Source organism: Helianthus annuus, chromosome 1, assembly GCF_002127325.2.
Source record: "Helianthus annuus cultivar XRQ/B chromosome 1, HanXRQr2.0-SUNRISE, whole genome shotgun sequence".
Lineage (NCBI taxonomy): Eukaryota > Viridiplantae > Streptophyta > Magnoliopsida > Asterales > Asteraceae > Helianthus > Helianthus annuus.
In genome coordinates this window covers 136517013-136532207 of record NC_035433.2, presented here as the reverse complement: position 1 = coordinate 136532207, position 15195 = coordinate 136517013, and the positions used below count along the sequence as shown (strand labels likewise).

Here is a 15195-nt window from a genome sequence, read left to right as displayed (position 1 = left end):
TTATTATTTTTTTTTTTTGGAATAACGACTTTCTTGTATTAGAAAACCGCACTCCCCAATTGGATAGCTCTATTGCCTCACTCCGGCCAGACTATATTGTCATAACCGGGCACACGCTGACTTTAGAGTTTGGCTTGGGCATTTCCCCAGGAAACCATACCACCGGCTGCCACTTGATAGTCGTTGTGCCGCCACAATAGCAGAATTCTCTTGCGTAACACACGGTGGGACGAAAACCCGGGTGGGCTTAGGATAAAGTTTGACACCTCTGTAAGGAGGCTAAGCTCTATCCATTATTATCTAATCCATCAAAGTAACACAAGTGGGGATTAAACTTAGGTCTCCATTAAAGAACCCAACTCTCCCTACCACTATTCTGATCAAGTAATTTGAAAAGTTGCATTCCATTTGGTTTAATGATTTTGAGTTTAAAATGTAGGTGTTCATGGGGCGATTTAATGGTTTTCAGTCTAATTTGTGAGTTAAATTAGTATTAACTAGAAATTAGACCCGCGCGCGTTGCGGCGCGGGCAACGAATGTTGAAACACCGCCAACGCGCGTTATAGCGTATGACATCAAACGAACTTTTTAACTTCATGGATGCTTTGTTGGTTTGACCAACTGCTGCTGCTCTGCTTGTTAGTCAACTTAGGAACTTGAGCATGTGGAAGTTCAAGAACATTATCCTCTCCAGCAACCATAGTTAATCCCACAATTACAATTGTTTTGTACCAATTAATTAATGCTATCATGAAGCGCCATTATTTGAGTTCATGAAAAGTAAACCATAACTTGGTTAACCTTAAATTGTATATTTATATGTGCAGCCATACAATGAGATACAATGCGAAATAAATAGACCAATAGACCTAAAACTAAGACCCAATTCGAAAATGATAAACTTATTATGGGTCAAACATAACTATACAATAGGATAACCTGTAAAGCCTACCTACATAACTTAATATGTTATTAAAGAAGGATACCTATATATAATCTCCACTTTTATACAGAAGCAACTTCCATTGAATGAGATTTCTTTTCTTTTCCCATTTGATATAATCACCCTCAAACATCAAGCTTTATGATAAGGAAGGTGACATCCTTCTACACACCATGGTTGAACCGTGATATGAAAAGCAATCCCGAAAATTCCCCAAACAATATTTCAATACATTTTTATTCCTGACCCATGTATATGAATATAATCAACATACAAAAGACATAAAATACCAAACTAAAAACAATTAGATTAATTAAACAAATGGCTTACGTGTACCAAATTTCATTTTTCAATGTTGAAATTTGAAATCTTCTTGCGTTGTCATTCCAGATCAGAAGCTTGAATCTTCATTGAGGCTTAGCTAATTATTTAATTAATATAATATATTGAACAGAATTAGATTAAACAAATGGTTAATTCATTCAAATTGAATAATTAAAAATTCTAAATGGCTGTTTTGTAAGTCTAATTAAATGGCTACCTTCATGAATCATTTGTAGCCGCATGAGTCGCCTGGAGCCTTTCTTGGGTCTTGGTTGAATTTCCCGACCTAAAATGCTGAATTTAGCGACCACCCAAAAGTTTTTCACACGTATATAAAATATATAATAACGAACAAAAAGTAGTAAAGCACAATTTAACATTCGTCTTCCTACATAGTTTGTAACAGAACCATATTAGAGTATGCAATATGACTCCATATAAGGGTGTATCGAATTGACATTAAAAAGTGATTTAACAATCAAGAAAAAAAAATCAAAAGAATTATAGAAAGTACATTACTGTGTATAAAAAGACACTTTTACTTTAATACCATCGGGACTTTTTTAATTATTTTTTAGTAGTGTCTTGAGGCTTGCGCCTCAGTCCGCCTCGAGGCTTACGCCTCATGACACTAATGGAAAATGCCAAATGCCTCAAGGCTCGTTTCCGTTCTTGTGTAAAAGTGATTTGTTTTCTAGATTTTGGGTTTTTGGAAACTTCAACCAACTTATTAAAACTACATGAACCGAAATTAAAGAGCCTGCTAAAGAGGCACCAACACAAAAGAACAATAGATTCCATTAGATTATTAAAACTACATGAACCGAAATTAAAAGACTACATTCTCATAACAACATTTGGCTAATGTGACATAAGAATTTGATCATAAACAAATAAGTCAATTTGTCATCTTACACCTATGCAAAGACACATAATTCATGAATATATTAAGCTACAAATTGATTGTCATTCCATACCAGCAAACAATGCATCTGAACTGTATCTTTTAGTAGTTTTTATTATTTATTATTCAATTGAACTAATATTTTTTAAATATTTGTATGTTATTGTTTATTCGTAGCATTTTATTATTTATTATTCAAAGTCAAACTTAACTTCATATAAAAAGAACAATACAAACAGCAGTAGCACATCGTGTGCTTGCTGTAGATGAATTAAAAGGTCATCTTAGGAAATACAAATTTGAAACAATGGGTGTTAATTTCATGACTTATTTTAAAATTGAGCATTTTAATGGTCTACTAATTCGAACACAAAAGATCAAGAAACGTGGATTTATACCTAGTGTTTTGTCCAATGTTGACACACACAAAAATCAGCTCCTAAAACTTTATCGCTCCTTATTGGTTTTGACCAGAACTGGAACATGACATAAAATCACTTAATCCCCTTTTAAAACTCACCAATATAGAAATGAACACAAATCTTGCCTAAACAATCTACAACCAAACTTTGCCCCTTTTTGCTTCACCGCAAAATTTATTTCGGTCTTTTAATCACCTAACTAAAATTGTATGAGTTTTAAGAATCATCACCTTGATAAAAGGGTGGGTTTGTATATCACATGTTTTGTTCCTGGATAAAAATTGAAACAGCACACGGCGACAAGACAAACGATATTGAGTGATAACAAAGGAAAAAAAGAGCAACTGTATACTTACCAATTGCTTGCTTGCTGATGAAATTGGAAGTGGGCGCTGCCTTGAAAGCGACAGAGGAAACAACCAACTCAAGTGGGCACCTGCTTCCTTGCGTCTTTCAACAGCAGATCGGGATTCTGAAATGTCACCCTCCTATCTCTCTCCCTCTCTATTCCGGAGCCGCTACACCGTTCTCTCTTTTTGAAAAAGGCCGGAACCCTAAACCCCACCGCTTGTCTTTGTCTTTCTTTCTTTCCGTACACCGTAAGGTCTTTCTCTCTCTTTCTCTTGCCCCCTGACACAAGGTTTGTGGTTTCCGATCTATTGTGCCGGAACGGACCCTAAATGGAGAAAATTGACTAATGAGTCTTCAACCGTATCACCTTAAAGGTGTACCTCCCAGTGTTGCGACGTGATCTCACCTCACCTAATAAACAAACGCAGCGATCAACGGCCACCGTCTCCGCAGCTCCGGCTCAATCAACCGCCATCAAACCACTATGGAATCGATTCCCTCTCTCTTTCTATAATCTTTCTATCGCCCTCCCTCTATCTGATCAGGAGCAAGGGTCTGATTGATGGTTTTCCCTAAAACCATGAGCTGAGTACACGTGGTATGTAAAGAAAAGGGTACAACCCACATACGAAAAGGTACATCACAAATATGCAGAGAAAAGCACTACAGCATAATGTACAAACCCAATTGCACAGAAATGTTAAAAATTAGAGGTATATATAATGCTTTTTTTTTCTATATATAATCTGAATCAAACTTAAACTGTTAAAAACATGAATCAAACCAAATTGTTAGTACCTTTAGTTTTCGGTTTGGTATTATGGTTTTAACTTATTATGTGTTTGAAAACATTTAACTTCAACACGGGTTGGGTTATCCCGAAACTTTTATACTATATAATTATAACATATTTATTGACACGTATTTATATATACTACATTTACCGTAAGGGAATAGTACCAGGCAGTTGCCTGACACTCCCTCATTGGTCGTGGCTTTCTGCATTTTACTTTCGAACCTTTAACTTAGTTAAAATTATATTATATATGTTGCATTTATCATGAGAGGAATAGTGTCAGGCAGCTGTCAGACATCCCTCATTGGTCGTGACTTTTTGTATTTTACTTTCGAACCTTTAACTTCGTTAAAATACGTGTTTAGCCTCTCTACTTTTAAAAAAAAGTTTTCTTTTTGTTGGTTACCTTTGTTTATATGCGTGTTTAGTCCATCTGCTATAACTTTAGTAGTGTACATGTTTAATTATTCTACTTGTATTCCTTTTAGTGATTAATCGTAGTTTTTTTATCTTGCTTTAAACCTCTAACTTTGCAAATATACGTGTTTAACTCCTCTATTTTTAAAAATAACTTACTTTTTTTATTAGCTTTGTTCATATGCGTGTTTAATGCATTTGCTTTAACTTTTGTTGTTGTGTACATGTTTAGCTTCTCTACTTTTATTTCTTTTAGTATTTCATCTCTTAGCCTTTTCCCCTTGCTAATGTGACGAACCAACCGAGTGAATAGTGACTGATTGCTATTGGTGGACAAACTTTGTTTATATACGTGTTTAATCCTTCTGCTATAGCTTTAGTAGTGTACATGTTTAATCCTTCTACTTTTATTCCTTCTAGTAACGGATCGTGGCTTTTTGTATCTTGCTTTTAAACCTTCAACTTTCCTAATATAGGTGTTTAGGGCCCTTTATTTAAAAAAAACTTCCTTTTTATTGATTAGCTTTGTTCATATGCCTGTTTAGTGTCTTTGCTTTAACTTTGGTTGTGTACATGTTTAGCCCCTCTACTTTTATTTCTTTTTAGTATTTCATCTTTTGGCTTTTTCCCTTTGCTACTGTGACGAACCAACCCCGGGGGAATAGTGATTGTTTGCTATTGGTGGACAAATGTTATTACTCCTGGACTTTAATAAAGTTACTCTATGACGAGCGTATTTTTACCTATGTCTCGATGTAAATTTTATTGAGATTGTGTTATGAGTAGTATGTTCAAGAACCAAAACACAAACATATATGTTATCAAACTGAGATATATTCCGCTTACCGCTCTGGCGCTCCGCAAAGCTGACGGGGCATAGCACTAGTTAACCTAAAAAAAGAACCCCAAATAAAGAAAATAAAGAACCTAACCCCAAATTGGTTAAAAAGATTTGTCCTATCAAATATTATGTGTAGGTTCTAGTCCACATTGATATTTGATAGGACAAATCTTTTTAACCAATTCATAAACCAAATTGCTCACAGCAATTAGAGGGAAAAACACACACCAGTTTTTAAAGGTAAAGAAAATCATTGGTGCATGAAACTAAACCGATGATCAATTTGACCGGTTTAGACCCGACAAGATGAAATGCATGTAATCATTTATAAAGAATACATTGATGTGTGCCATGAAACCCACGAAGTCATGAAGACATATCAAACATATGCATCACATCATGAATATTATCATGCAATATTAGTAACTTAGTTAATTAGATTTATGGAATTAATTGTTTTTAAGTAGTGGGTTTCCATTATCTATTTAAGTGGGTAGTTATCCTTTTAAATAGCAAGTAGTGGATATTGTATTGTAAGGCTATATATCAGCCGATTAACAATTGTTTAGATTATGAATGAAAATTATGAAAATCTAATTATCTTTCTAAAGTTCTTTCTGGTCTTCTCATCTATTTCTCTTGATTCAAGTTTGATACTTATCAGTGGTATCAGAGCATCGTGATCCCCCCGGACCATGGTTGCTCACGCTCTCTCCGAAGCCGAGTTTTATCAATGGATGAGTGAATCCCTTGTAAAACTCGAGTCTCAGTTGCAAATCCTTTTCAAGGAGTTCCGATCGTTCCGAACTGCGTGGGAAGCCCAATCTCCTACATCTCCACCACTTGTTTCCGACACTGCACCGCCAGTCCCGTCACCCACTGCCGCCTCACCACCACCAACAATTGCCATCAACCCACGACAACCAACCGCTACAACACCACTACACACCTCACCACCACCAAAACAAGCCCCTTCAACCAACTCTTCGACACCAAAAACGACCATACCACCACTTATTGTCGCTCCCGCCACTGTGCCACTATGTACTCCGCCTACACCTAAAATAGTCCAACAACATATGCCATTCTCTAAACCTGTATCGAAACCCGCCCAAAAAACCACACCATTCCTCGTTGCAGCCATGCCAAAACCCATACCCTCACCCGCACCGGAGCCAAATGGCGCACCATCCGTGGTTTCGAACCTGTTGAAGCAAGTTATGAAATCAATGTTTGCAAAGGACATGAAGATAGAGCTAGATGAAACAACCGAGAAACGCGAGTGGCGTCCACCATGGCATCTTGTTAACACCCGACCAGATGTCAACATTCAAGTCCCAATCGAATAATCAAACACAAGAACAAGAACGAATGGAATAACTCTCCAATGAACTTTTATTATAACCAAGAAAATATAACTCAAAAACTTGATTACAATAACTCATAAATCATAACTCGGTTTATCTTCTCTTGACTCTTAATAATGTCTACCCTACCTTGGTTTATATAGGCTACCCCTAACTTGGTGACCAAGACATTACCAAATAACCTTAACTTGGTGACTAAGACATTACCAAATATAATTATAATGTAATTAGGAAACTTAACCAATTATGACCAACTTGTCAACATTGATCCCTCAAGTTCACCGACTTGTGACTTGATGTAAGACCCTAATGCGTATTTGACTAAAAGTCGCAGCGGAAGTTCAAGCCATAAACTTTCTTTCCTTATAATTACCTTGACTTACTTAAAACTTCATTTTAATACAACCTTTTCACATGAAGTCATCAATTGACTCATTTACAATTAAATGCATGACATGGTTTTTCTAAATTTCAACACCAACGTTTCCGTACAATCTGTCTTGTGACTCGATCCTCGATCTCTAATCCTTGAAGATCCTCGTGACTCGTACAACCTGCACTCACCACATTCATTCATACATTAGCACACATTATATAAACAAGATTCATTCACAAACACTTCACTGTTCGTCATTTTTCAAACTTTAAGCATTACATCTGCGTATCCATTCCCTGGTGAGGCTTCAGTAATGTACCTGCATTACCTTTCATTCTCAAGGTACACCATTAAAACGTTAACACTCAACGTGTCTAAATCATGCTTATATACATACTTACATACAAACATACATTCACATCTACATACATACATATCTTTCCTCCAACTTTACATACATGCATACACTCATACATGTCTTTACACATACATACATACACAATTACATACATACATACATACCTTTCCTACATCTCTACATTCATGCATACACTCATACATATCTTTATACATACGTACGTTCACATCTACATACGTACATACGTTTCTTACATCTTTACATACATGCATACACTCATACATACCTTTATACATACATACGTACACATCTATATACGTAAAGGAAATTCTTAACTTAGAATCCCACAATTAGGTACCATATTACTACATATTCTTTAGGATCCCACCTTTGGGTACCATATTACTACTTATTCTTTAGGATCCCACCTTTGGGTACCATATTACTACATATTCTTTAGGATCCCACCTTTGGGTACCATATTACTACATATTCTTTAGGATCCCACCTTTGGGTACCATATTACTACTTATTCTTTAGGATCCCACCTTTGGGTACCATATTACTACATATTCTTTAGGATCCCACCTTTGGGTACCATATTACTACATATTCTTTAGGATCCCACCTTTGGGTACCATATTACTACTTATTCTTTAGGATCCCACCTTTAGGTACCATATTACTACATATTCTTTAGGATCCCACCTTTGGGTACCATATTACTACTTATTCTTTAGGATCCCACCTTTGGGTACCATATTACTACATATTCTTTAGGATCCCACCTTTGGGTACCCCTACCCGTCGGCGACGCCCTCTAGTTTTTTTGCAGTTTTCTGCAGGTTCGTTTCGTCGTCCGTACGCACTAAAACGCACGTAACTTTTGAACCGTTTACCCGTTTGACCTCCCGTTTCTTCCTACATGCTTGTAAATTCACATTCTATCATATGAACATAAAATCTTACCTCCGGATTACGGAAATCCTTAACTTATATACATTCGACTTAACTATTTTCTAACTATTTGACCCGTTAAGGGTATTCGCGCATTAATTGGTCTATGACTGACCAAACCATCATCCCCACTTCCATACCTGCCCAAAACATTACTCTAATCGAATAACTTGCTTCTAAACCACTTTTAAGTTCGTTTACCCCAAAATACCCATCATGGGCATTTTGGTCAACCTTAAACCCATCATTTACGACGAAAGACCTTAACACATATTTGACCTCAAACATCATATTTAATTCATTACAACACTTTATTACTTACTTGTACTACGAAGTGATTACGGAAATCACTTACCTTTAGTGTTCGTATTCGCATCCGTTTCCTCGCCTCTTTTTGACCCGTTAACCTTCCATGCTTCCATCCATCTTGACATGATCCCTATACTTTCATGTCATCGCATTCACATTCTTGTTAGCATACATGATTGTACATATTAACAATCATATCAAATTCATGTTTCACATTTGACTTTCATTAGTCAATTCTAACAAGCATAAGGCATATTTCCACAAGTTAATCTTTCAAACTCATACAATTCATCGTGTCATCACATATAACACGTATGGATATAACACGCATCATATGACTTTCTATAATATCACAATTGTGACAAAAGTCCAACATTGCTACTTATGCACAGTTGACTTTCAAAAAGTCAACAATTTATCATATGAACTTTCGACTTAACCTCATACATCCATGTCATTATAGTAGACTATACTAATGACACTATATACATTTCATACTCACGATGCAATAAGCATACAACCACATGATCATCTAGTTATATGCACATACCAAACATATTTAATTTCGTTCATTCTAGTAACATAATTCTACAACTAACACCATGACCTATGCTTAACAACCCAACATCATTCTAACTTCATCCTATTCTAATGATCTCATATGCTTCACATTTAGTGTACTTTTACTTATCAATTTTGATTAAGCAATTATTCAAACATGTAGTAAACATCATACCACTCCAACATAGAGTACAATATTCTAATGCATACTTTTACTAAATAACATGGCCAACCAAATCCTACATGAATTCCATATAAAAATAGATTTCTCATGTTTATTTATCATCAAATACATCATATCCCCATATTATACGATTTCATCCATTACTTGCATACCATTTCATCTATTAATCCCACCTAGGCATTTCATCAAACACTTGGTGTGCATGCCACAATTTATGCATAATGTACAAGTGTTTCATGCTTTATTTCCTACTTCATGCTTTCATTCATCAATTAACACAAAAACATCAACAAATTCATATCACATTCAATCTACCTAACAAGAACGCATTACATACACCATAACACAACAAGATGTGAACAAGGATTGGACTTGGGTGATCATTCAAGTCATCATCCTTACCAAAACAAATGGGTTTCACCTCTAAACATCAAATTAACCTAAATCATGCATAACCCATGTTCAATATGATGATTCTAACACACACCCATTCACAATTTCATACAAATTCGCAATTTACATCATAACCCACTTCGTGAAAGATCACCAATCTAACTTTTAAGACATACCTTACAATCCCCTTGTGAAGGTGATCATTAATCCGTGTTCATTCATGAATTTAGACCTTGATTTGCCCTTCGATTTGATGATTCTTCACGTTTAGGGTTTCTTGAGCTCTCATGAGAGCTCCTGCTCCTTTCTAGAACACACGAATGTGTGTGTTTGTGTGTGTTGATTTTCATAAATAAAACCCATCTTTCCATCCTAACCGTTTTGGTCCCTCAAGTTTTCTCACTAATTAGAATTGACACAACTTTCATTCCTTATTTGTTTCTACCATACTTTTAACTAGGACGAATAACCTAGTTATTTATTTCTTGATGTACCCGATCATAACATTTAACGAATATAAACATTCGGGTTTTGGGGTGTTACAAGTCTACCCCCCTTAAATAAGGTTTCGTCCCCGAAACCTTTCTCATTTCCTCTTACACACGCACATCTATGTTTGACTTCATAGTCATATCATAATTATATGTAATCATCCTATCTCAGTTCATATTTATTCATACTATTGACTTTTTTATAATAAGTCCATATTTTTCACACCATACCTTCACATAACATTTTCATTTCCCTTGACCCGTTTTTAATAGGTCAATATACATACTTCTTCAAGCTTGTGATAATACGTTCATTCGTAGGATTTGTTTATAACGGATCTAATACTTTCATCTTGTCTTTTAAGATTACATTTCATACACACATTCTATAACATTCAACTCTTGTTTTGTTATCACAACAAAACTACTACTTCATAGTTACACCTACATGCTTAACTCCATAGTTAGCATCATTCTACTTTTCTATAGTCATTCGTACCTTACATATCCTTACGTTACCTTCAACTTGCCTCCTTCGTTCTACATTACTATACCTCTCATTTCGTGCCTTACTTATTTTGCATAAGCATACGTGTCGTGCAATTCATTTCATGAGATTTTAACCAATACTCGAACTTTTCACTCAAAACCTTTGAGATTCGCTTCTTGATGACATAGTTTTCTTCTTATGTCAACTGAAAAAAAAAAAAATCAAACTTCCCATACTATACCATACCCATTCCATCATTCATTTCGTAGGTCGTACCCAATTAACCAATTCATACTTATCTAACATAAGTTAAACTTTTTACTGACCTCATCTCATATCATCAATCGACGATCCGTAACCCAGATCGATCCGCATTCTTCACGAGTACTAGCCATACCAGGCTAGATTTCATTCATCCGCGTAATGCGCTTTCGCCCGTGCACATCCTTCCACCAATTCGGTTGGTTTCATCACATCAAGAGTTTCTAACATTATCATCTACAATTTTAGCGGTTAGCACATTTCATTCAAGCATTCATTAAACTAGGTGATTACTCACCTATAATTCTTTACAATTTCCTACGCACATGCTATAACATTTTCCACACTTCATTCCTTACATGCAATTCTTTATTTTGGTTACTTATTTTGTCGACCTTTGCAGTTTGACGTTTCAAGGTCAAACTGACATTTCTTACTTACCGTAGATGTAAAGAGGTACACATTCGTACGTCTTTCCCTTCATGTTTACCTACAAGGACATCCATTACATCATTTTGGTATTCTTAACAAAACTCACCCTTCTCATTCATACTTAAATTATTGTCCGGGTCGTAGCCCGTCATTCATTATGACTCCTAAGAGTCCATTACTAACATATTTAACACATAACTTGTTCGAACTTCTTTCTTTCGCTTTAAAATTTAGGTTTGCATGCCCATTACGATCATTCTTTTGTTTATTACTTTACATTTATCCGTATGACTCGTTTGACACAACCATGGTCAAACTGTCGACACATTGTGATGTGGATTAATTTCATCCCTTTTTATATTTTAAATCCGTCCTTCGGACGCAATCATAGCATCCATACCTTTCATTATTTCTATGTTTTGAATCCGTCTAGCGGTTTCGAACATTCTCTTCATGCATTTCATACCTTGAATCCGTCTCACGGATTCAAACATATCATTCATGCCTTTCATCCTTGAATCCGTCTCACGGATTCAAACATTGCATTCATAACTTTCATTCCCTGAATCCATCTCCCGGATTCAGACATATTATTCATATCTTTCTTTCCTTGAATCCGTCTCATGGATTCAAATCATTTCATTCATACATTGCATTCCTTGAATCCATCTCGTGGATTCAAACATTTCATTCATACATATCATTCATATCTTGTTGATCCGTACCTTCTTACGGATTCAACATTCTTCATTTTTTTTTATCACTCATACTTTTCATTCCTACATAGTACTCTCAACTTCCCGAGAGTCTTAATTCCCATTTCCCCCCACACGCCCGCCTGCTACTCAACTCTACCGGACATACCTGTAACAATTATCATAATCTCACGAACGTCATACGTTTCTCGTGTACTGGCCAGGTACACAATCCACATAGTAGTTTCGTGCCTTCATGTAATTGTCACCTTATGTCCGTAGACATAGGTTTCGGCGCGTGTATCACTTTCAGTACCTCATTACATACAATCCTTGTCTTTCATTTAAAACTTTTTCTTCCTTTAATGGACTTTACCATTGCTTACATCCTTACATTAAATTCACATACCTGGGCTCATTTGCCTACTTGTCTCATTACCTCTTTGCCTACCTTAGTATTCATTCTAGGCTGCATTCACGGATCATCCTCTTCCAACACTTATGCTTACCTTGCACATACAAAACCGTCAGTTTTGTTATACGTATACATAAATGCATACTTTCATCAACCCTTTACCTTTGGATCTTGATCGAGTCTTGGATTGTACGGATTTCTTATCTCAAGAGCACACAAGTTTGAGTTCAAGTACTTACCTTCTCGTACTTGATTCCCTCAAACCAGGGCTCTGATACCAACTTGTAAGACCCTAATGCGTATTTGACTAAAAGTCGCAGCGGAAGTTCAAGCCATAAACTTTCTTTCCTTATAATTACCTTGACTTACTTAAAACTTCATTTTAATACAACCTTTTCACATGAAGTCATCAATTGACTCATTTACAATTAAATGCATGACATGGTTTTTCTAAATTTCAACACCAACGTTTCCGTACAATCTGTCTTGTGACTCGATCCTCGATCTCTAATCCTTGAAGATCCTCGTGACTCGTACAACCTGCACTCACCACATTCATTCATACATTAGCACACATTATATAAACAAGATTCATTCACAAACACTTCACTGTTCGTCATTTTTCAAACTTTAAGCATTACATCTGCGTATCCATTCCCTGGTGAGGCTTCAGTAATGTACCTGCATTACCTTTCATTCTCAAGGTACACCATTAAAACGTTAACACTCAACGTGTCTAAATCATGCTTATATACATACTTACATACAAACATACATTCACATCTACATACATACATATCTTTCCTCCAACTTTACATACATGCATACACTCATACATGTCTTTACACATACATACATACACAATTACATACATACATACATACCTTTCCTACATCTCTACATTCATGCATACACTCATACATATCTTTATACATACGTACGTTCACATCTACATACGTACATACCTTTCTTACATCTTTACATACATGCATACACTCATACATACCTTTATACATACATACGTACACATCTATATACGTAAAGGAAATTCTTAACTTAGAATCCCACAATTAGGTACCATATTACTACATATTCTTTAGGATCCCACCTTTGGGTACCATATTACTACTTATTCTTTAGGATCCCACCTTTGGGTACCATATTACTACATATTCTTTAGGATCCCACCTTTGGGTACCATATTACTACATATTCTTTAGGATCCCACCTTTGGGTACCATATTACTACTTATTCTTTAGGATCCCACCTTTGGGTACCATATTACTACATATTCTTTAGGATCCCACCTTTGGGTACCATATTACTACATATTCTTTAGGATCTCACCTTTGGGTACCATATTACTACTTATTCTTTAGGATCCCACCTTTAGGTACCATATTACTACATATTCTTTAGGATCCCACCTTTGGGTACCATATTACTACTTATTCTTTAGGATCCCACCTTTGGGTACCATATTACTACATATTCTTTAGGATCCCACCTTTGGGTACCCCTACCCGTCGGCGACGCCCTCTAGTTTTTTTGCAGTTTTCTGCAGGTTCGTTTCGTCGTCCGTACGCACTAAAACGCACGTAACTTTTGAACCGTTTACCCGTTTGACCTCCCGTTTCTTCCTACATGCTTGTAAATTCACATTCTATCATATGAACATAAAATCTTACCTCCGGATTACGGAAATCCTTAACTTACATACATTCGACTTAACTATTTTCTAACTATTTGACCCGTTAAGGGTATTCGCGCATTAATTGGTCTATGACTGACCAAACCATCATCCCCACTTCCATACCTGCCCAAAACATTACTCTAATCGAATAACTTGCTTCTAAACCACTTTTAAGTTCGTTTACCCCAAAATACCCATCATGGGCATTTTGGTCAACCTTAAACCCATCATTTACGACGAAAGACCTTAACACATATTTGACCTCAAACATCATATTTAATTCATTACAACACTTTATTACTTACTTGTACCACGAAGTGATTACGGAAATCACTTACCTTTAGTGTTCGTATTCGCATCCGTTTCCTCGCCTCTTTTTGACCCGTTAACCTTCCATGCTTCCATCCATCTTGACATGATCCCTATACTTTCATGTCATCGCATTCACATTCTTGTTAGCATACATGATTGTACATATTAACAATCATATCAAATTCATGTTTCACATTTGACTTTCATTAGTCAATTCTAACAAGCATAAGGCATATTTCCACAAGTTAATCTTTCAAACTCATACAATTCATCGTGTCATCACATATAACACGTATGGATATAACACGCATCATATGACTTTCTATAATATCACAATTGTGACAAAAGTCCAACATTGCTACTTATGCACAGTTGACTTTCAAAAAGTCAACAATTTATCATATGAACTTTCGACTTAACCTCATACATCCATGTCATTATAGTAGACTATACTAATGACACTATATACATTTCATACTCACGATGCAATAAGCATACAACCACATGATCATCTAGTTATATGCACATACCAAACATATTTAATTCCGTTCATTCTAGTAACATAATTCTACAACTAACACCATGACCTATGCTTAACAACCCAACATCATTCTAACTTCATCCTATTCTAATGATCTCATATGCTTCACATTTAGTGTACTTTTACTTATCAATTTTGATTAAGCAATTATTCAAACATGTAGTAAACATCATACCACTCCAACATAGAGTACAATATTCTAATGCATACTTTTACTAAATAACATGGCCAACCAAATCCTACATGAATTCCATATAAAAATAGATTTCTCATGTTTATTTATCATCAAATACATCATATCCCCATATTATACGATTTCATCCATTACTTGCATACCATTTCATCTATTAATCCCACCTA

The 15195-nt window shown here is 35.7% G+C and overlaps 1 protein-coding gene and 3 long non-coding RNA genes across 4 annotated transcripts; 1 reads left to right on the top strand and 3 right to left on the bottom strand.

Annotated features, from left to right (window-relative positions):
- Positions 1–765: 765 nt before the first annotated feature.
- On the bottom strand, positions 766–3569 carry LOC110879671. The gene is made up of 4 exons (XR_002558870.2): positions 2951–3569; positions 1486–1554; positions 1275–1365; positions 766–1186 (listed from the first exon to the last, which is right to left on the bottom strand). It is a non-coding gene; the product is annotated as an uncharacterized LOC110879671 (long non-coding RNA).
- Positions 3570–5694: 2125 nt separating this feature from the next.
- LOC110932176 (vegetative cell wall protein gp1-like) lies at positions 5695–6348 on the top strand. Its single transcript, XM_022175533.1, has one exon. It carries the CDS (start codon positions 5695–5697, stop codon positions 6346–6348), a length of 654 nt encoding a protein of 217 aa, XP_022031225.1.
- A 362-nt stretch (positions 6349–6710) lies between these two features.
- LOC110940173 lies at positions 6711–8442 on the bottom strand. Its single transcript, XR_002592869.2, has 2 exons — positions 8413–8442; positions 6711–6920 (listed from the first exon to the last, which is right to left on the bottom strand). It is a non-coding gene; the product is annotated as an uncharacterized LOC110940173 (long non-coding RNA).
- A 4176-nt stretch (positions 8443–12618) lies between these two features.
- On the bottom strand, positions 12619–14350 carry LOC110879675. The gene is made up of 2 exons (XR_002558871.2): positions 14321–14350; positions 12619–12828 (listed from the first exon to the last, which is right to left on the bottom strand). It is a non-coding gene; the product is annotated as an uncharacterized LOC110879675 (long non-coding RNA).
- Positions 14351–15195: the final 845 nt, after the last annotated feature.

What these genes read in the sequence shown, in the direction of transcription:
- LOC110932176 (XM_022175533.1), top strand. Translation starts at nt 5,695, where the DNA reads ATGGTTGCTCACGCTCTCTCCGAAGCCGAGTTTTATCAATGGATGAGT.